Consider the following 22,013-nt stretch of genomic DNA (forward strand, 5'->3'; position numbering starts at 1 on the left):
TTTGCATCTCAGAATAGAATCTCTGCCTGGAGTTTTGGAGTTTGGGATTTGTTTGATTCCCCAAATTCCTGTTTTCAAGTATTAACAATGGTAACATTATTTTATCATCAGGTGAATAGCTAAACATTTTTAGTTACAAGGTTAAAAGATATTAATAAGAAATAGTTTTGTAAATATAATGGTAGATTATATTTCAGAATCTCTTTCCAAAACTCTCAGGCTTCTAAAATTTATTCCTAGAAAGGTTTGAACCCAAAGTAGTCGGTAGCTAACGAGATTAGGGCTGGGACATATTCAGCTTCACAAATATGATGTCAGTTTCTCCGTGGTTAAATTTCAGAACATTATAAAAATTAGCTTAAATGATCAGTAACTTGCTTATCTCATGGTGATTTTTATGTTAATTTTAAATATATAATGATTAAATATGTTTTAATTTTTAGCTTTTTGCACTGACTCTTCCTCTCTCAGACTAAGTACTCTCCACCTGGTCAAGAATCACATGGCTGTTCACTATAATAAAATCCTTTCAGCCAAAGGTAAAAATGTGCAAATGTGAACTTTTTGTACCCAACTTAAACCCTCCTCAACTTCACTTCTAATTAGTGTATATCTGTAGCAAAAATGAATACATCATATATAAGTGGATTTGTGTTTGGTGTAGTAAGGTATCAACTACTGACTTTATATGACTGAATATAAAGTTAAAATGCCACTTTTATTAACTAGCTTTGAAATCTGTATAATGCCTATGTTACTTCATTTTACCTGTGTTATTCCTAATATACTTTTGTGGTTAGATACTGATCTTAATATAGCAAAAGTTTATAATCTGCCCTTTTGTTTTCATATCTGAAGAAGTGCAAAGAAGATGGTAGCTACAATTTTTTTCTTTTTGTCAGCTTTATGGAGATGTAACTCACATACAATAAAATGCACTAATTTCAAGTGTACAGTTGAGTATTTTGAAAAATATGTACATTTTTATGATCACCACTACAATCACACTATAAAAGAGACGTCAGCTAACTACAGCTTGCAGACCAAATCCTACTGCCACTTATTTTTATACAGCTTGTGAACTAAGAATGGTATTTATATTTTTAAATGGTTAGAAAAACTCAAAAGAACAATATTTTGTAACATGAACATCACATAAAATTCGAATTTCATTGTCTGTAAATAAACACAACCACATTCTTTTTTTTACATATTGTCTATGGTGGCTTTTGCACTAAAAGGCAGAGTTGACTCGTTGTGACAAAGGCCATATCACCCTGCAAAGCCTGAAGAATTTACTCTCTGTTCCTTTACAGGAAAAGTTCACTGACTCCTGACATAGAACATTTTCATCATCCCAAAAAGTTCTCCCTAGTCCTTTGCAATCACTTCTCCCAAGTAACTGGCAACCACTGAGCTCCTTTCCATCACTATAGTTTTGCCTTTTCTAGAATATCATATAAGTAGAATTATACCATATGTATTATTTTGGGTCTGGCTCCTTTCAATTAGTTAACACTTTTAAAACTAATCCATGTTCAGTATTTCTTTATTGCTGAGTAGTATTCTATTTAATGAATATACCATAGTTTCGTTTATCAGTTCAACAGTTGGTGGACATTTGGATTGTACTGACTCACTTTGACTATTAGGAATAAAGCTGCTATAAACATTCACGTAGATACTTTGAACATATGTTTCCATTTCACTTGGATAAATTCATTTACTAGGAGTGGAATTGTGGGGTAATATGGTAAGTGTATGTCTAACTTTATAGAAAACTGCCAAACTGTTTTCCAGAGTGACTGTCATTTTCCATTTCCATCACTTCCACACCCTCACCAATACTTCCTATCGGCAGTCCTTTTTTAGCCATTCTAGTGGATAGGTAATAGTATCTCATGGGGTTTTAATTTATATTTCCCTAAGGCCTGATGATGTTGAGCAACTTTTTTTCCCTTTTTTTTTTTAACTGAGATATAGTTGACATATAATACTATGTTAGTTTCAGGTGTACTACATAGACATTTATCATTTGCATGCATTATGAAATGACCATCTGTCACCATAAAATGTTATTACAGTATTATCAATTATACTCCTTATGCGATATTTTGCTTATCTGTGACTTACTTATTTTATAACTGAGGTTTGTACCTCTTACTCCCCTCACCTACTTTGCCCCATACCCCTAGCCCCCTAGCCCTCTCTTTCCTGGTAACCACTCATTTGTTCTCTGTATCAGTCTGTTTTCATTTTGTTTGTTTTTTCAGATTCCACATATAAGTGAGATCATACAGTATTTGTCTTTTTTTGTTTGACTTATTTCACTTTACATAATACCCTCTAGAACTACTCATGCTGTAGCAAGTGGCAATATTTCATTTTTTATGGTTGAGTAATATTATATATGTGTGTGTGTGTGTGTGTGTGTATACCCCACATCATCTTTATTCATTCATTTTATCTATAGACACTTAGGTTGCTTCCATATCTTGGCTATTGTAAATAATGCTGCAGTGAATTTGGGGGTACATATAGCTTTTTGAATTAATGTTTTTATTTCCTTCGGGTAAATTCCAGAAGTAAGTTTCCGAAGAACCTCCATACTGTTTTCCATAGTGGTTGCACCAATTTACACCAACAGTGCACAAGTTTCCCTATTCAGTGAGCAACTTTTCTTAAGCTCATTCTCCATCTATATATCTTCTTTGGTGAAATATCTCTTTAAATTTTTGCCCATTTTTAAAAATGGATTGTTTATCTTCTTAGCGTTAAGTTGTGAGAGTTCTTTTTATGTAAGTATGTGTCCTGTGTCGGATACATATTTTCAGATATTTTCTCCTAATGTATGACTTGTCTTTTCGTTTTCTTTTTTTTAATTTTTATTATGAAATAATTTTAGATTTATAGAAAAGTTGCAAAAATAGTACAGAATGTCACAGAAACCCTTCACCCAGCTTTCCCTGATGTTAAAATCTTATGTAACTATAGTACAATTATTAAAATTAGAAATTAATATTGATACAATACTGTTAACTACAGGCCTTAGTTGAATTTCTCCAGTTTTTGTCTTTAAAAATTTTTTATTTTCTCATTTGAAGAGTAAAAGTTTTTAAATTTTAGTTGATGTTTTATGAAGTTTATATTTTAAATGATTAAAAATTGAAACAAAAATAATATTTGGTTACATGTGAAATCAAGTTCTTGTAATAGTTTATGCTTTTCATATCCTGTGTAAGAAACCCTTGTCTAATTTTAGGTCACTAAGATTTTCTTATGTGTTTTCTTCTAGAAGTATAAGTTTTAGCTCCTACATTTAAGTTTGTGATCTATTTTGAGGTAGTTTTTATATATGGTAAGATACAAGGATCAGTTTTTGCCTACGGATATCTAAATATTCCCAGTACCATTCATTGAAGAGACTGTCCTTTCCTTATGGAACTGCCTTGGCACTTTTTGAAAAACAGCTGACCATTTGTAAGGGTCTGTTTCTGGACTCACTCTTCGGTTTTGTTGATCTGTATGTCTACTACAATACCACACTCTCTAATCACTATAGCATTATAGTAAGTCTTAAAATCAGATAATGTGGGAGCTCCATTTTGCCCTTTCATTTTCTCGAGCTTCTTTTGGGACTCCAGTACAAGGTAGGTTAGGTCAGTGATGCTCTGTGCATTTATTTTTCAGTCTTTCTTTACTCTGTTTCATCTTGGATAGTTTATATTGCTATATTTTCAAATTCACCGATATTTCCTTCTGTAGTATCCACTGAGCTGTTAATCCCGACCAGTGTATTTCTTATCAAGGATATTTTTCACCTCTAGAAGTAGCATAAAAATCAAAACAAGAAACAGCGAGTTCTGGAACTTTTTGTGCCTTTTACATTTGATATTTGTTGTCATTTATAAATATTAAAAATATTATTGAACAACTGATTTTTCTCTTTCAGCTGCAGTTGACTGCTCAGTTCCACTAAGCATGAGTACCAGCATCAAGTGTAAGTAATTTCTGATATATTGCCTTTTTTTAAAAAAATATGGTAAACTGTATATAAACAAATTTACTATCTCAAATTTATCATTTTTAAGACTACAGTTCAGTGATGTTAAGTACATTCATACTGTAGTACAACCATCACCACTATCCATTTCCAGAATTCTTTTTATTTTGCAAAACTGGATCTGTATCCATTAAACAGTAACTTCCCCATTCACACCCTTCAACCATCGTTATGTTTTCTGTCTCTTTGTTTTTGACTTCCCTAGGTACCTCATGTAAGTGGAATTATCCAGTGTTTTTCCTTTTGTGATTGACTTACTTAGAATAAAGTTCATCCATGTTATAACATGTGTCAGACATCTAATGAACATCTCCTTGCTTTTTAAGGTTAAATAATACTCCATTGTATGTATATACCATATTTTGTTTATACATTCATAAGTCAATGGATAGTTGGGTTTGTTCCACCTTTTGGCAATGGTGAATAATTCTTCTGTAGACATGGATGTACAAATATCTCTTTGAGACTCTGCTTTCTGTTTTTCTGGGTAGGTACCCAGAAGTAGAATTGTTGCCTCGAATGATAATTCTGTTTTTAATTTTACATTTCCAATTTGAGGGTTCTGTTTTTTCCACATCACACCCCAACTCTTGTTATTTTCTATTTTTTGGATAGTAGCCATCCTAATGAGTATTGGCATTGCCTTTTGAGGAAGCATTTTCTAACTTTTAAAAATTATCCATTAAAGAAACTTGTGTTGTATTTCTAAGTTCAGAAACTTCCTTACTTGAGCCCAGGCTTTGCCACTAAATTGCTGTGTAACTCTGGATAAATTATTTAACTTCTCTGGGTTTTATTTTTCCTACATATAAAAATTTGAGTAGTACTAAAGTGGCTTGCCAAGGTTTAAGTTCTAGAATTCTGTGATTCTTACTGCCTTTGGCTTGTTAAGATTACTGAATTACTCATTAAAAATACCATAACTGGCACTTGTCTCCAGGTAAATATTATTTACTATTTGTATTCTAATTGCTTGATAAATATTATATGTTCAGTGTTGAGTATATATTTTTAAAGATCAGTTTCACCATAGTATACAAGTTAAATGAGCAAGTCATTTTATGTCTTGCCCTCCTCTTCTGTAAAATGAAAGATAATTAGATAATCCCTAAGGTCCCTTCTAGATTTTTAATTTCAATGCTTTATGTTTCTTCTGTCATATTAGTAACTTTTTTAGAGACAAAAAACTGTTTCAGTAGGCTTTAGAAATCAATCATTTGAATGAAGGTGGTTTTACCCAATTGACATTAGATTGGATAATCCTCTTTAACTAGAATCTAAGTGGAAAAGTTTTGCTAAATTTCCATGAACAATTTCCTGAACAGAAGATATATAAAATAAGGTTATCTCTCTTTTTTTAGGTTGTGTAGTTAAAAAGCCTGAATGTCTGTATTAATCCTCTTTCTGAACCAAACTGTTGGATTTAAATTCCAAATTTACCAATTAAAAGTTATCAAGCATTTTGCATACATTTTGTTTAGTTCAGTAGAGTTTATTTAGTGATTAATTCAGCAAATATTTATTGGGCACCTATTATGATAGGTTAGATACAATTCTAAGGGCTGGAGTTAAAAAGGTGAACAGAACAAAGTACCTGCTTTTATAGCGCTTATAAACTAGTTAAAGGAAACAATAAGCAGATACAAAGAAATAAGTAAATACAGACCAAATCAGATGGTGATAAGTACAATGAAAAAGAATGAAGCAGGATAAGGGAGATTGGGACTTTGGAGGAGAAGGCTTCACTGATAAGGTGAGTAGAGACCTGAAACTTTTCAGGAAGAAACAAGTGGGTAAGTGGAAGAATAATCAAGACAGAGGAAACAGTAGGTACAAAAGCCTTTACATGGCATTGTGATCAGTGTATTCGAGGGAACAGCAAGAAGAGCTGAATGGCTGGTGTGAAATAAGCCAGCTGAAGAGTGACAGGAGATGAGTTCGTTGAGATGGGGCAAAGGGATGAAGACCACGTAGGGCTGTGGCCATTTGCAAGCACTTTGGCTTTCATTCTAAATGAAATCAGAAGCCATGGGAGGGTCTTGAGTAGAAGACAGGAATAGAGCTAGTTTAACTTTAAAAGCATCTCTCCAGCTGGTGAGTTGAGAGCAGTCTTTAAGGGGCAAGGGTATAAGCAGAATGACTAGTTAGGAGACAGTAATTCAGATGAGAAATAATGGTGACTTGTTATGAAAAGGAATTTATATGTAGATAACTGAATCACTATGCTGTATACCAGAAATAAACATTGTAAACCAACTATACTTCAATTAAAAAAATATAATAATAAAGAATGATGACTTGGACCAAAGTGCTTGCAGTAAAGAGAGTGTGAAGTGGGTGGATTCTGGAAACATTTCAAATGTGTGTCAACAGTATTTACTGATGGATTGGATGTAGATAGAATAAAAAGAGGAGTGGGTCAAAGATGACTCTCAACACTTAGAATCTGTCAACTAAAATGACAGAGTTATAATTTACTGAAGTTAGGAATATGTTTAGAGGAGGGAGTGAATAAAGTGAATCAAGAGTTCGGTCTCGATCATTATAATAGAAATCCAAGTGGAGATTCTGAGGAGGCAGTTGGAATACAAAGTCTGGAGTTCAAGAGAGTTCCAGGATGGAGGTAAAAATACGGAAAATGACGGCATATAGGTTGTATTTAAATAATTGCTCCTATTTTTTGTTTTTAGAATTTAGATTTAGCTAGTGCTTATTTATCCCATGATATTTTCTGTTTTCAGTAAGTTGAGACGGAAGTTTTTCTTTTTTAAGCATGTGAATGAAGAAAATTGTGATGGCTAGAAGGATTGCAAAGACTGTATAATCACCAAACAAATTAAATTAATAATCATTATTACTTTGTGTGTTACAGAGCTGATGCTCATTATAATCAGTATGAACTAAGAAACATGTTTTATAGACATTTAAAAAAAGAAATCTCTGGTTTTGAGTCATCTCTGTTTTTATCAAATATACTTTTTCATAGCAGACAACTCATCAGATAATTTCAATCTTTATCTAAACTAGGATATCTAAACTAGAATATCTCTCTTTGTTGAATTGTTTAAATAATGCCATATTCTAATGCATTAGAAAGGCTTTACTTTTTATAGTAGTTTTTTTGGCAAATAATTTTCATACCATAAAATTCACTGATTTTTATTGTATACACAGTTGTGCAATCATCACTACAAGTCAATTTTAGAATATTTTCATCACCTTAAGATTCCCCACAAAATAGTAGCTTTGCAGCTGCTCCCTCATCCCACTCCCAGCCTTGGAAGCTACTAATCTGCTTTCTTTCTTTATATATTTGCCTTTTCTGGACATTTCATATAAATGGAATCATTTATGTGTTTTATTACATTATACTTTTCACTTACAATGTTTTGAAGTTCATCTGTTGTAACCTATGTAAGTCCTTCATTTCTTTTTAGTTATTAAATAGTATTTCATTGATGGGTAATACCACATTTTGTCTGTTCCTCCGTTGATTGATATTTGCACCGTTCCTGTTTTTCTTTTAACTGTTATGAATAGTGATGCTATGAACATTCATGTACAAGTCTTTTGTGTGGATATATGTTTTCATTGCTCTTGGGTATATACCTGAGAGTGGAATTGCTAGGGCATATAGTAAAATTAGAAAGAAAACGGCCAAACTGTTTTCTAAAGTGGCTGTCCCATTTTACATCCTCACTTCCAACATATTAGGACTTTAGTTGCACCATATCCTGCTAACACTTATTGTTGACTCCCTTTTTGATTACAGCCATTCTAGTGGGTACGAAGTGGTATCTCATTGTGATTTTAAAATTTGCATTTCCCTCATGATTAATGATGAGAGCATTTTTTCATATGCTTATCGGCCATTTGTATATGTTAGTAAATGCCTATTCAAATCTTTTGCCCATTTTCTAATTGGGTTATTTGTCTCCTTATTATTGAGTTAAATGTTATTTATATATTTTGGATACAAGTCTGTTATTAGATGTATGAATTTACAAGTATTTTCCCCCATCTGTAGCTTCCCTATTTATTTTCTTAAAATTTTCCCATTTTATTTTCTTCCTCTTTTATTTATTTTATTTCTTATGTTATTTATTTTCTTAAGTGTGTCTTTTGAAAAAGCATAAAAGTTTTTCATTTTAATTGTCTAATTTACATATATACATATGGGTACTTTTTAGCTTATGCTTTTGATATTGTATGTAAGAAATTTGGAGGTTTACTCCTATGTTTCTTCTAAGAGTTTTATAGTTTAAGCTCTTGCATTTATGCCTGTGATCCTTTTAGAGTTGATTTTTGGTATGATGCGAGGAAGCTTTACGTAAATGAATAGGTTGGACAGATTTGGTAATATGGAATTTAATTTTATATTTAATGATAGTATCTGAGGATTCTGACTTTATCATATTTTTTTACTTGCTTATTTTACCTGTAAGTAGGATAACAGATCTTACTGAAAAAGTTTAGTTTACTTTGCAAACATCATCTGCCATAATTTAGTTAATACATTCATTAAGTAAGTATTTGAGGATAGAATAAGCTTTTAAGTAATATTTCAGTATATGTTTTAACTGATAGATATATTTACTTTAATATGCTTATAATTTTATTAATCATTTTAGTTGAAATTTTAAATATACATATAGTTTTACAAGCTTGTAGAAATTTTTATAAATTCTAATTCAAATCAGGATGATTTGAAACTTGAAATTATCTTGTCCATTAAGTTGAGTTAGATTCCAATAAAAAAAGTATATGTTAAATTTTAAATTTTATATAAAAATACAAGTCCTTTTATGTATTGTTAACCTTTTTAACTCTGAAATTTGACTAGCTTTCATTTTGCCATTTTCCGTCTTTGATAACGCTCAGTAACTGACTTAAAAGCATACTAAAATGTGAAACCACTTTTCGTTTGCATTTTCAAATGAATAGCAGTTAAGAAAAATGGTAATTAATTATCCTGATTGAAAATAATGTTTTAATATTTGGTGTGATTTTTTGAGTCATATAAAACTTAAATTTTTATAGTTTATGATGATATTGACAATAATATTTCATTTGGGGGAGAGTGTATGAACTAATTCAAGCTCTGCATTTGGTGATTACAGTCACAGACTACGCGGTCAGGCATTTCTAACCTTCATATCTCTGTATCTGCTAGGAGTTGCTCCCTTGGGCCCTTAGGCTAACCAGTTTGTCACATCTTTAAATAGTTAATCCATTTGAAGTTTCTATAAATTAAATATTTGTTATCTTAGCTGCTCTTTATACAGAAAAGAATGTGGATTTTTATTTACATGTCAGTAGTGTAAACATCTTTAGCAAGAAACAATGTGCCCTTTATTAGTTTTCTAGGACCAAAAAATTAATTTTTCTATTTTATTCTGTATTTCAAAAGATTTTTTCCCCCTCAGATGCAGACCAGCAACGAAGAGAGAAACTCAAAAAGGAATTAGCACGACGTGAAAGAGAGTTGAAATTAGCTAAAACTACAGTGCAAGCCAATTCTAAAAGTAATTCCAAATCATTATTTAACACTCTACAAAAGGTAAGATAGTATTTTTACCTTTTAAAAGTGATTATTTCTAAGGTACTTCATTGGTGGTATATCCTGACTTTTAGATAACGTTTACAATAGGTCAGAGTTGGTAAACTTACCTGTAAACAGCCAAGTAGTAAATATTTTAGGCTTTTTAGGTCATACAGTCTCTGTCATAGCTATTGAGCCACTGAAAAGCAGCCATAGACAGTATATAAATGAGTATGTGTAGCTTTGTTCCAGTAAAACTATGTTAACAAAAAGGACAGTGGGAACACATGAAAAAATGCTCAATATCGCTAACTATCAGAGAAATGCAAATCAAAACTACAATGAGATAACACCTCACACCAGTCAGAATGGCCATCATTATACAGTCCACAAACAATAAATGCTAGAGAGGGAACCCTCCTATACTGTTGATGGGAATGTAGCTTGGTGCAGCCACCATGGAAAACAGTATGGAGATTCCTAAAAAACTAAAAATAAGACTTACCATATGATCCAGCAATCCCACTCCTGGGCATATATCTGGAGGAAACTAATTCAAAAACATACATGCATCCCAGTGTTCATAGCATCACTATTTACAACTGCCAAGACATGGAAGCAACCTAAATATCCATCAACAGATGACTGGATAAAGAAGTTGTGGTATATATATATGTGTGTGTACACATATACACACACACACATATACACAAAATGAAATACTACTCAGCCATAAAAAAGAATTAAAATAATGCTATTTGCAACAACATGGTTGGACCTGGAGATTGTCATACTAGGTGAAGTAAACCAGAAAGAGAAAAATACCATCTGCTATCACTTATATGTGTAATCTAAAAAGATGACACAAATGAACTTATTTACAAAACAGAAACAGATTCACAGACGTAGAAAACAAACTTATGGTTACCAGAGGAAAGAGGGGAGGGTGGAGGGACAAATTGAGAGTTCAGGATTTGCAGATACCCACTACTATATATAAAATAGATAAACAATAGGGTCTTACTGGATAGCACAGGGAACTATACTCAGTATCTTATAATAGCCTATAATGAAAAGGAATATATACATATGTATATATAACTGAATCACTTACTGTGCTGTACACCAGAAATTAACACAACATTGTAAACTGACTATGCTTCAATTAAAAAAAATGAAAAAGATGACAACAGTGGGCCAGACTGGACCTGTAGTCTCTAGTTTGGTGACCCCTGCCATAGGTTTTTTGTGATATGCTTTATCATCTGAGTAAGGAAGTTCTCTTCTGTCCCTAGTTTGCTAAGAGGATTTTTTTCCTTTCTTATGAGCACATGTTAATTTTATCAAATTAGTTAGGTCCTAAAGTTTTAGGTGGATCAGATTATTCCCTCTGATAATCTTTGCCCTTTAAGTTGAACATTTAGTGTGTTTTTATTTCTACCTTCTTATCTTGTACTTTCTATTTAACCCACAGTGGTAGGCAGAATTCTAAGCCCCACAATGACCCACACCCTTAAATAATCCCCCCGAGTGCAGACAGGACCTGCACCTTGCTTCTAACCAACAGAATGTGGCAAAGGTGATGAGGTATCACTTTTGCAGTTATGTTATACGCAAAGTAAAGGGAATTTCCCCCTGTGCGTGGAGAAAGAGAGGGAAAATAGGCCTGGGAAGAATTTCTGCAGTGGTTGCTTCCCCTAGCCACACCAAGGAATCAGGGAAGGGAGAGATTTTCTCAGGAATCTTCCTGCGTTTCTCTGAGAGCTCTTGGTGGGGTCCCCAGAGAAAAAGCTTGCAAGAGGGTACAAACTCCCCAAGTCTCGAAAGCTTCATACTCTGGTGCTACTCTGCACTCAGTCTTAGCAATTAGCTAAAAACTTCTAGCGTAATCTTCTTACCAGTTTATATGGCATTCTGTGACATCTGTCCTAAGTAAGCAAATGCTCAGGTCCTGTTTCTCCCTGCAGGTGCCTGTCTCACTCCAAATTTCAGGTTAGTTGTTGCTTCGTGACCTTAGTTCTATCATTAGTTCAAGAAAAATCATTAATTTGCAGTTCGCCCAGGTTTTTTCTTGTTGTAATGGAGAGAACTATGCTCTTTCCATCTCTCTCCATCTCTTGGCTGAAACTGGGAGTCTGTGTGTGTGTGTGATGGTCTGTTTTTTAAACTTTTTAATTCTGAAAATTATAGCATCTATAAAAGTAGAGTAGTATAATAAACTCATATGTTCTTGTCCTCCAGGTGCAACAATGATCAATTAATGGGCAGACTTACTTCACATATATCCTCACTCACTACCCAGTCCCAAATTATTTTGATGCAAATATCAGATATCATATAATTTTATCTATAAATATTTCTGTATGTATCTAAAAGACCATAATACCATTTTGTTATGCCTTAAAAATTAATAATTCCTTAATATCATCAAATATCCACTGTTTAGATTTCCCCATTATCTTTTTTTTTTTTTTAGTTTGTTAGAATTGGGATATAAATAATTTCAACTAATTGATAAATTTCTTTTAATCTAAATTTCTCCTTCTCCCACCTTTTTATCCCCTACAATTTGTGTATTAGAAAAAAACGAGTGCTTTTTCTTGGCTTAAAGTTTTTATGGACCACTTGTGTAATGCAAATTTAGTCTGCAAGCTTGTGTGGAGGCAGCATATGATTTCAGATTATCAAAGGCCAGTGTTCCCTCAGTGCCAGTATTCAAGATGGGCAGGTTTCTTTGCAGGTCACCTAATTGGGGTATAGCCATTGAGAGGATCTCAGATTCATGAGCATGGTCTTCTAGACTGTCCAGATGAGTCCCTGAGCTTTGTTTCCTGTCCCCTGGCACCTGTGTTGTGGAAGAACTATTGCTTGATAGTAAAAGCCAGTTTCACCGCTCTACTTACTAGGTACCAAGTGCCATATGTTTGACTCCACCTCTTTCTATTATACATGAAGGTGTGACATATCAGTAGGCAGAAGGAGAAGAAGTAGACCCCCCAGGACTTGGTCACTGTTTGGATGATGTGAAGAGCAAAAGACAGGAATTCAAGAGGGTCCCAGGTTTCTGGCTTGGGCAACTGGGAGGATGGTGATCATTCACTGAAATAATGATAACAGGACAAAGAGCAGTTTTTTTCTTTGGGGGCAGGTAATGTAATGCATGAGTTTACTTGTTTGGACATACTTGATTTGAGGCGCCTCTGGAGTGTCTACTATATTCCGTAAAGAGTTGGATGTAAGCATCTATGTCAGGAAAGAGATCTAGGCTGAAAATAGATTTGGGAGTCATCACGAAAGCTGTCAGTATATTGTTTAGAGTCCCCAAGGCTGTTATGCAGATAAAAGGACCAAGAATAGAGCTGCTTCCTTTAGAATAAATCTGCTATACACTGTACCACACTTCACCATCTGGGAATCTATTCTTCAGTATTTGACTCACGTGTGTATTTTCATTTTTAGGGATTGTACTTTTTAACTGAAAATTTAAAATAGTTTTCTGTTATCTAGCACTAATAATTGTATTTTAAGATAAGAATGGAATTTGTTGAAAATAAAGTCTGTAAATGTAAGATATTTTCCATTCATTTTTCCTTTTGTCACTGAAACCCTGTAACTTTTTGCCTCTAAGTATAGTTCATTTATGCTTTTATATAAGTATGTTTTTTACTCTATTTAGAATTCACAGTAACTTACAGTTTGCTTACACTTTTTATAAACCTTAATGATAAATATTTAGACACTTTCAAATTAAAATTATTTGGGACCTAAAATTTTGATCATTGGAATGGGTTTAATAAATAACAGATATCTGTTGTAGTTATAATCTGTATATACTGAAAATTTTTCCTCAATTAAAGAGAAAATGCTAACTTTAGCCTGTGGACATACTAGCTCTATATGTATGAGATCATGTAATCAGAAACTTTTTCTCCTAATACGGGCTACTTTTTTCTCTCACATTGAGACACACATGCTGTCACCCCAGGACCTTTCAAGTCTACACCCTATACCCCACAGACAGTTACTCATTATTCACTCACATCACTAGTATAGCACATACTGTGTGCTATTAAGATAAATTGAATATGTGAATGTAATCCATGTTTCTAAATAAATCTGTTTTAAAAACAATGAAAATCAGAAGCTGTCAGTTTCTTTTATAAAGTATACTTTGAAGCTTTTTGCAAAATAAGTGTTAATCAAACTTTTAAATAAATGCTATACTTGAATTGATTCCTCAACTGTTTTAAGACCTGACAGTTGGAAAATCTTTGTATACCTTTTCTTCTGATATTATTCCTGAAAAAGATTAAAACTCAGTTGTTCTGCATTGAATATTGCATATTGGATAGATACTCTTGACATGAAAACATGCATATGTTAACTGCGCAATGATTATCACTTTACATAAATTCTTAAATCACAGAAACTGTTTACAATAAATTGTATTAAACTATAAGGATGATATAAGAAAGTGAAAGTGGTCAGATTACCACCAGAATTTTTATTCCACTGACATAAAATTAACCCTTTTCTGATTTTAGAACTTTGCAGTGATCTTCTATTTTAACTTTAGTGAATTTACCAATGTGATACAGATTTTCTGTGAAAATTATATCCATCCAAGCTTTCTGATATTCATAGCTAAAGGAAACAATTATATAATCTCAAAAAAGCAGATTGGTACAGTTGATTTTACACTGTGTTCTGTTGGTTTCCAAGGAAAGAAAAAGTAGGATACAAGGTTGGGATTACAAAACATGAAGATACAGAAAAGTTTCATGCCTTCAATTAATTCAAAAACAATTTTCCCACTCATTTCAGGCAAATGAGCTCTTTTTTTTTGCCTTTAAAGACCTTCTTTGGTGTTTAATTTTGCTTATTAAAAATTCATCATTACTGATAAGAATTTTCTCATAGGTAGTCTAATGCCTTATGCATTTTTGCCTATTCTGATCTCAGTTTGTACTGTTGTTCCCCTAAGTGTAAATAATTTCTGTGATTACTGTTTAATAGCTTTAAAGGATTTTTCAGATCATACTTAGAAATTGCTTCCCGGGGAGCCAGACTCCTCTTGTATGTAAGCTGCAGCGTGAGTCTAGTTTGGGAGCACTTTTTACACCTAATGTAAAGTTATTAACCAGACAGTACCCCAGTGACTCACAATTTAATGCCAAAATACTTTGTTGCTTTGAGGTTTGCCTTATATTTGGGAAAGGGTTAGAAAGCACTTAAAAAGGAAATAGGTGACTTGACCTATTTTAGACAGTAGTTACAATATCCAGTTAATCTGCAATTTCCTTACTGCAGTACTTAGATACTTAAGTACTGAGATAAATCAGTACTTAAGTTAGGTGACTTGTTCACTACCAGGAAAGGAGTTAAAATCAGTTTTAGATTCCTGGTGGTGTAAAAAAAAATCTAAAAATGTATAATTTTCAAATGTGTCTGTAAAATAGATAATATGATGCAATAGGAAGAGCATAGGCTCACCTGGATTCAAATCTATGAGTACCTGCACCTCAGTTTCTTCATCTATAAAACAGAGATAATATTTGTACCACCACCCAGAAGTTGACGTGATGATTAAATGAGTTGTACCTGTAAATTAATTAGAACAGTACCTTGCACATAGTATGTACTCCATACATATCAGTAACAGTGATAGAAGTTCTTATTATTCCTCTTTTATTCCACTCATTGGCAATAACAGTACCTTTTCCACAGAAAGCTCCTTTCTTACTCAACTTGTTTATTTTCCTCTTGTTTTCCTCCCCATGAGCTTGTAGGGCAGATATAACTGGCTAAATCAGCCTTTTTCACCTCAGTTTTTTAAACTTCTATGTAACTTCCCCTCTACTGTTTAATACAGTGCCTTAGAGTTCTGTAAAGGATACGCAGGTGTCCACAAAGTCTGGAATCATGGACAAGACTTGGGCATCTAGTCTGTAAAAGAATAAAATATTGTCTATGCTCTTAAACCTTATGAAATAAAGCTCTTAAACCCTGTAGAAATAAAGTTAAACCAAAGAGAAACACAGCAGGCCAAAACACCTTCCCTTTCAGAGCTTTCCCCACTCATGATAAGTTGAGAAGGAAACATATATGAACTTTTTGCGGAATAAATCTTTCTTAATTATATTTAAAGTATCATTTACTTACATCAGGGCTCCATACATTGTGAAGAGAGGTTCCTTTTCATTTCTTCAGGCCTTTAAGTCACAGAGGAAGCGCTGGCGCTGAAGATTGCCACGACAACAAGACAGGAGGGGGCGGATGCTGCCACCAGCAGTGGTGGAGGAGATCAGTGCTCACAATTGATTTGGAAACTCAGAACCGAGCTCTGCCTCAGTACACAAGTTCAAGACCATGAACATGGATATATGTTATTAATCATTTTTTTAGTTTCAGAAAGAAAAATGATTACTCTTGCTTATATTTAAAATTATATTTTTATATATTAATAATTCAAAACCTTGAATATAACATCATATACAGTGTTCACATCTTCAGGAACCTATGTGTTAGTTTTGTAGAGCCCTGAAGCAGCCATTTTTTAATATATAATCTGGAGATCCCCAATTAAATGAATTTGTAAATGTAATTGATGACTGTCAAATCAAATTTTCTTAGCCTTCAGGAGAACCACAAGATGAAGATGGTATGTTAATTGAAGAAGTGAGTGGATTTCAATCCTTTACAAGATCACCGGTAACTTCTTCAGAGAGACTGCACCTAAGTCTACCCAAATCCAATAAAGTCCTCACAAATGGTGCTGAGAAGAACTCCAGTTCCTCCCTGTCCAGCATGGATTATGCTGCCTCTGGGCCCAGGAAATCATGCTCTGGAACCTCCTACGGCAAAGGGCCCAGAGGCACATTCCCAAATTCCCACCGGTTTCAGTTAGTTATTTCAAAAGCACCTAGTGGGGACCTCTTGGATAAACATTCTGAACTCTTTTCTAACAGACATTTGCCATTCACCCCACGCACTTTAAAAACAGAAGCAAAATCTTTCCTGTCACAGTATCGATATTATACACCTGCCAAAAGAAAAAAGGATTTTTCAGATCAGCGGTTAGAAGCTGAAACCCAGACTGAATTAAGCAGGTAATTAATGCACAACAGTCAAGAGTAAATCCTTCAGGATGTGGTAGAAACTAAATAATATTCCTTATTTTATATCATGTACCTTATGTGCCAGACTTCAGGTCTGGTGGTGCCCTTTTGATCGGAATGAGATTAATGTGACTTTCCCTTCTGCACACATCACTAGAACTATCAGAAATTGTTGAAAAAATAGCTATTAAACTTGTCAAGTACCTTATAAACATGAATGGTACGTCTTTAAACTTTTTGTTTCAAACATGCTACTAGAACTTGTGTATGTTTTTAAATATACTTTCAGAGAATCTTTAAAATATGTCATCAGACAGCATTTCTGTATGTCTATTGATTTATGTTAGAAATGGCAAAACAGTGGACTGTAGAAAGGGAGGAAAAGCAATTATTTGTCTGACTACTTATGTGCTCCCTTCCCTGCAAATATTCAGCAGCGTCTCCCCAGGTATAATATAGACAATTGGGGTGATTTCTGGAAATTGAGTATAATTTGCCTCACTATTCTGTATACACTAGTACCTGGCACATAATGAATTTTCATTAAAGGTTGCCAAATGATTGAAGAAAGAAACAAATCTCATAAAGTACTGAGGGTTAGCAAATTTGTGATTGTTTTTCCTTGTGTCATAGAAACAGATATTTATCTGGTACTAGGTTTTAATTATTTTAAAAAGTAAAAAAGCAATTTATGTCCAGCGTTCTTTTCTCTGGGTATAGTAAGATCAGTCTATATACATTTAATCAAAGAATTAAGGAATTGAATCTAATGGTAGAACTTTTCAAGTGAGGAAGAAATAAGGAAAGCAAGTATAACATATAATTTTCTGATTAGATTTATGACAGCTTTTTGAAGAAAATAGTTACCATTTCCCTAGTCCCATTTTATCCAACTGAAATCTAGCTGTTACTCAAAAAAAAAAAGGAAAAAGCATATATAATCCAAGTTGTATCTATTTCCTGATTATATAGTTAAAAATCACATTTTATAAGAATAGATGAATTCCATCTCTCATGTTTGAGTTTATTTTTTCTAGACAGTTAAGTTCATTATCACAGTGTTTATATTTTAAAGGTTTAACAATAATTTCTTTTAAAATATTACAGCTTTAAATGTGATTTTGAGACAGTTGAAATTAAGAACTTCACAGATTCAGAAGTGAACATAAAGCAGGTAATAAACATGAGATCTCTTTGTGTTCCACGTTAGAATTATAGCTGCTTTAACTTAATATGGTATATATAGCTGTTTGGACTGAAGAATAAAATTTTGTGTATGATCTGGCCAGTGCACAGAAGCATTGCCTGTTGACGAGTGGTGATAGCTCTCTGTGGGTGGCCCGATAGACCCTGCCCAATCTGAAAAACTACTTGTTGTTAGCATCTCTTCTAGATGGTTGGTTGGCTGGATGGATGGATGGGTGGATGAATAAAATACCTTACGTGTTCTTTTCAGAGATGCATACTGGGATCACTAAAGGAGCCAGAGAAGTTGTATAGAAGTTATTTTCACTTCTATGCCTGTAATTCTTTTTAAAGAATTGCCAGTGATTATATTATTAGAAATTACACATTTTATAAGAATAGGTGGATATCATTCTCTTATGCTTGCTTTTACTTTTTTCTAAGAGCATAAAGCTCCTTTTTAGTGTTTGTATTTTGAATATTTAGCAATCATTTCTTTTAAAATATTACAGACTTTGTGATAAACTGATTATTTTTATTTGGGGGGTATTACTCATATATACCTGCATCCTAGTTTAAATTTATTGTTTGTGAAAATGATTGTCTATTAAAATGTCAAGCAGAGTCAGAGATAGAAGAATAAAATATAAGCACACTCAACTTCCCTCTCCCCTTCTGGAAATGGGTAGAGGATCGTAGGTTGCCATCTCAGCCATTAATAGCTATTAACATAGGATTCTGCCCTTTAAGGCCCAAGGACAAATCAGTTTCTCTGAGAGCTGACTTTCCACATCTGTAAACACTGTACTTAATATGCAGGGTCATTGGAAGGAATGAACGTTGTAGGTAAAGTACTTGGTCTCACCCGGGCTTCATAAATGATACTTAGGACTAGCTAGAGATTTAGGAAGAGGGTTAGCTCTAACTAAACTAAAGCGGAAGTCCACTTTTATTGTGCCCCAAATGTTTATCCATAACCCTGTAAGAAAACAGTGTGTCCCCTTATTCTGTAATCAGTATCACCAGCAGTCTACTGAGGAAGCTAGTAGATTATTAGCTGCAGTAGATAGACCAGCATTTTAACAGCATTTTTAAAATTAAAACACTACACATAAATTAGCATTGTAAAGATTAAATCTGATGGTGCAAGTAAATGCTTGGCATAGTTATGTGGCCCCTTGTAAGGGTTCTATAAAAGTAAGCTGCCATTACTTTTGTTTGTTAATGTTATTGTTCAGACTGCCGTAGCTACCATTGCTTTTACATATTTGATAGGTTGGCATTTGAACAGATGGACTATTTGAATTTCTGAATAATAGGGTATTTTCTCTCCAGTTTACTTAAATCTTAACAAATTTGTTTCATTTTCTCTTTACATGTTTATTTGTGGTAATTCTTAAATGTCATTTAATATGTTCCTCAATAAAATATTAGAAATTGTTTTATTTTAAATTAAGAAAAAAGTATTGATTGTATGGAAATATATTCTAAAACATGCTTTGTTCTAATATGCCAGTCACTTTAATCTACTAAGTATCTGTACTCTCTCTCCTTGACTATTTTTAGAAATTTTTGCTCTTTTGCTTTATTTCTGCTTTCATGATTTTTGAAGCAACATAAAGATTTATTCTTCTCATTGCATCCCCAGGCATCTAGTTGCATGACATATGATACCAAAGGAAGAATAACCCCTTTACCTTTACAAGGGCATGAATTACCCTGGGACGAGGTTAAAGATGGTGCTCTTCAGTGCTCCGCATCAAGGTATTTCAGCTGTCCACATCGAACTGTCCTGTGTAACAGACATTCAGACTTTGCAGCACACGTACTGTTTTAATAGCGTGCTCTCATCTACTTAGGTGTTTGGTAGTGGCCTTGTTAGTTTTACTAAGGACTTTTTACAAAGTAAGTAGTCAAAAGTTTAAATGAACTGCTGCCCCACAGATGGCGGACCTGCCGGCACCACGGATGCAGCTGCCCTGCTGCACCCGTGACGTCGGGGCACAGAGGAAGCGGCTGTTTCTACGCTCAGTGCTCAGAACAGTGGGCACTAAGAATGGTTTGTAGCCGGACAGTACGATTTTCTTCTTCCATAGAGGAAGGCTCGTTGTGAGGATTAAATGAGATATATGAGCACGTGGCAAGCTTCGGGCACAGTGGGATTGACTCAGAGAGGGTCTCCTTCAGTCATTCAGTAGGTCTATCTGGGGGAGACTTTGTAGAAGAAAGAGTTGGGCAGGTGTGACCTGCTTCCCTGCCTGAGAGCCACTGAGCCGGTATCAGTGGCCTGTGTCCTGTCCAGACCCATTACTTCCTGTGCGGGGTCTGGAGCCACCTGGTCCATGAGCACTTGTGCTGTGAAGACCCTTGACAAGGAGCAAGAGACGGTTTGGTCATTCTGGAAGGAGCGCCAAAGGGTCACGCCTGGCATTTGCCCTGTGGGTGAGGCAGAGGTCAGGCCCCTGTGTGGAGCCCGTCGATGGACCAACCATAACCCTATAAATGATCATCCAGACCAGGGCCCTGGGGGGCGGAGGGGGCCGTGGCCCCCTGTCAGGTGGAGGGCTCAGTTTGCTGTTGAGGGTCGAACAAAAGCTATAGGTGACTGGCTCTCAACCAGCGTGTCCCTCCCAGGGCGTGTGGCAGTGGGCAGGAGGGAAGGGGGTCCCCGTGCTGGCAGGGCTGAGGTTGACAAACCTGCTGTAGAAAAACATGGTTTAGGGGGATTCACTGATGAGATTCCATGTCTCAGAAAAAAAAAGAAAAGTTTAAATGAATTCATTTTGTCAATTCATTAATAAAGGGAAAAGGGGCACTGGCTTTGTATTATTTATCATCACTACTCGTATATGAGAAAGGATTTCTCCCTAGACAGATCATCCAGCAGTGATGCAAACCAGTTTACATGGCACACGTCGTACTGAAGAACCTTACCATTGGAGATTCCATCATTTGTGATTTTGAACATCCATCACATGCTAGTGCTTTATCTATACATGCTTTGTAGAGGAGGCACTTTTTTTTAATGATTCATCATGTTTAGTAATTATGGTGCACTGCACCTAAATAAAAGTGATAGTTTAGCAGGTAGTATAGAACCTAAAAAATGCCTTTGATAGCTTCAGCTGTCAAATGCATTTCCAGTGTCAGCACTTGCATGTGAGATGAAGGAGGTGGAAGGAAAAAACGACTAAAGAGGGCAAGAATGAGGCATCCTACAGCAGGCCAGAAGGCAAGCATGCACGTTCCCTCAGGAACTACATCTGCCCTCGGGCCTGGCCTTACGGAGATCTCACCTGCCTGGCAGAACTTTGGGGGGAAGGAGGGTGTTGGGGGAGTGGTTCGTTGCTAACTACTCTGTCTTGAAATTCACGATGCTTTAGTGCTTATAACTTCAGAGGCTCTCCTGAGCTGGTGGAGCCAGTGCGCAGTGAACATAGAGAACGATGGAAAGAAGGGATGTTTATCTTCCCTGGTAGTTTCTACCTCAAAGACACAAAGTGTTGTAACTGAATATACCTGAATAGAAAGCTTGGCATTAACGAGTGATGACGTAACTGTGTAATGACAGAATTTATCATAATGACTAGCTTAAAATTTTTTCCATAGGGAAGTATGTTTCCAACATCATTTATGTTTTTATCTTAGTCAAATTGATAATTGTTTCTACAAGGTAAGTTTCATAGTACAGTTTTAAAAAAGGACTGTGAATTTATAATTAGAAGACTAATTTAAAAATCTGTCTTTGCTACTTACTGACACATGACCTTGGCAAGTTACTTAGCCTTTCTGCCCCTTGGTGAACTGTTTAGTAAGTGGGAAAAATAGTACCTACCTAGTGTATCTGACAGGGTTGTTCTGAAGATCAGATCAGATCATCAAGATAATCTTAAACGCTTATTGTATGCCAATCATTGTTTTGTTAAAATATTCTAATTCTCCCTTTCCAGGGCAGTATGTCAATATTCCCTGCAGCCTCCTTCAGAGAGAAAAATCTATTCTGAGTAAGTTCTTTTTGACCTCTTCATTTTGCTTAGTGGAAATCAGCAATTAAGAATCACACAAATTATTATTAAATAAGTTAGGATTGAACACTAATCTCTCT

General features: G+C 34.6%; 1 protein-coding gene and 1 non-coding gene across 3 annotated transcripts in view; both read left to right on the forward strand.

Moving 5' to 3' along the window:
- Positions 1-22,013, forward strand: part of SPATA7 (spermatogenesis associated 7) — a 32,601-nt gene that overhangs the window by 5,641 nt on the left and 4,947 nt on the right. Inside the window, exons 3-9 of one of the 2 annotated variants that reach the window (XM_010989161.3) lie at positions 444-539; positions 3,953-4,000; positions 9,490-9,623; positions 16,239-16,714; positions 17,831-17,897; positions 19,557-19,672; positions 21,859-21,912. In XM_010989161.3, the coding sequence (XP_010987463.2) occupies positions 444-539; positions 3,953-4,000; positions 9,490-9,623; positions 16,239-16,714; positions 17,831-17,897; positions 19,557-19,672; positions 21,859-21,912 (991 nt within the window). The remainder of the gene's footprint in view (positions 1-443; positions 540-3,952; positions 4,001-9,489; positions 9,624-16,238; positions 16,715-17,830; positions 17,898-19,556; positions 19,673-21,858; positions 21,913-22,013) is intronic. The other variant, XM_010989162.3, reaches the window with a different exon arrangement.
- Positions 19,852-19,985, forward strand: LOC116153744 (small nucleolar RNA SNORA43). The gene has a single exon (XR_004137626.1). It is a non-coding gene; the product is annotated as a small nucleolar RNA SNORA43 (small nucleolar RNA).

This window comes from Camelus dromedarius, chromosome 5, assembly GCF_036321535.1.
Source record: "Camelus dromedarius isolate mCamDro1 chromosome 5, mCamDro1.pat, whole genome shotgun sequence".
NCBI lineage: Eukaryota > Metazoa > Chordata > Mammalia > Artiodactyla > Camelidae > Camelus > Camelus dromedarius.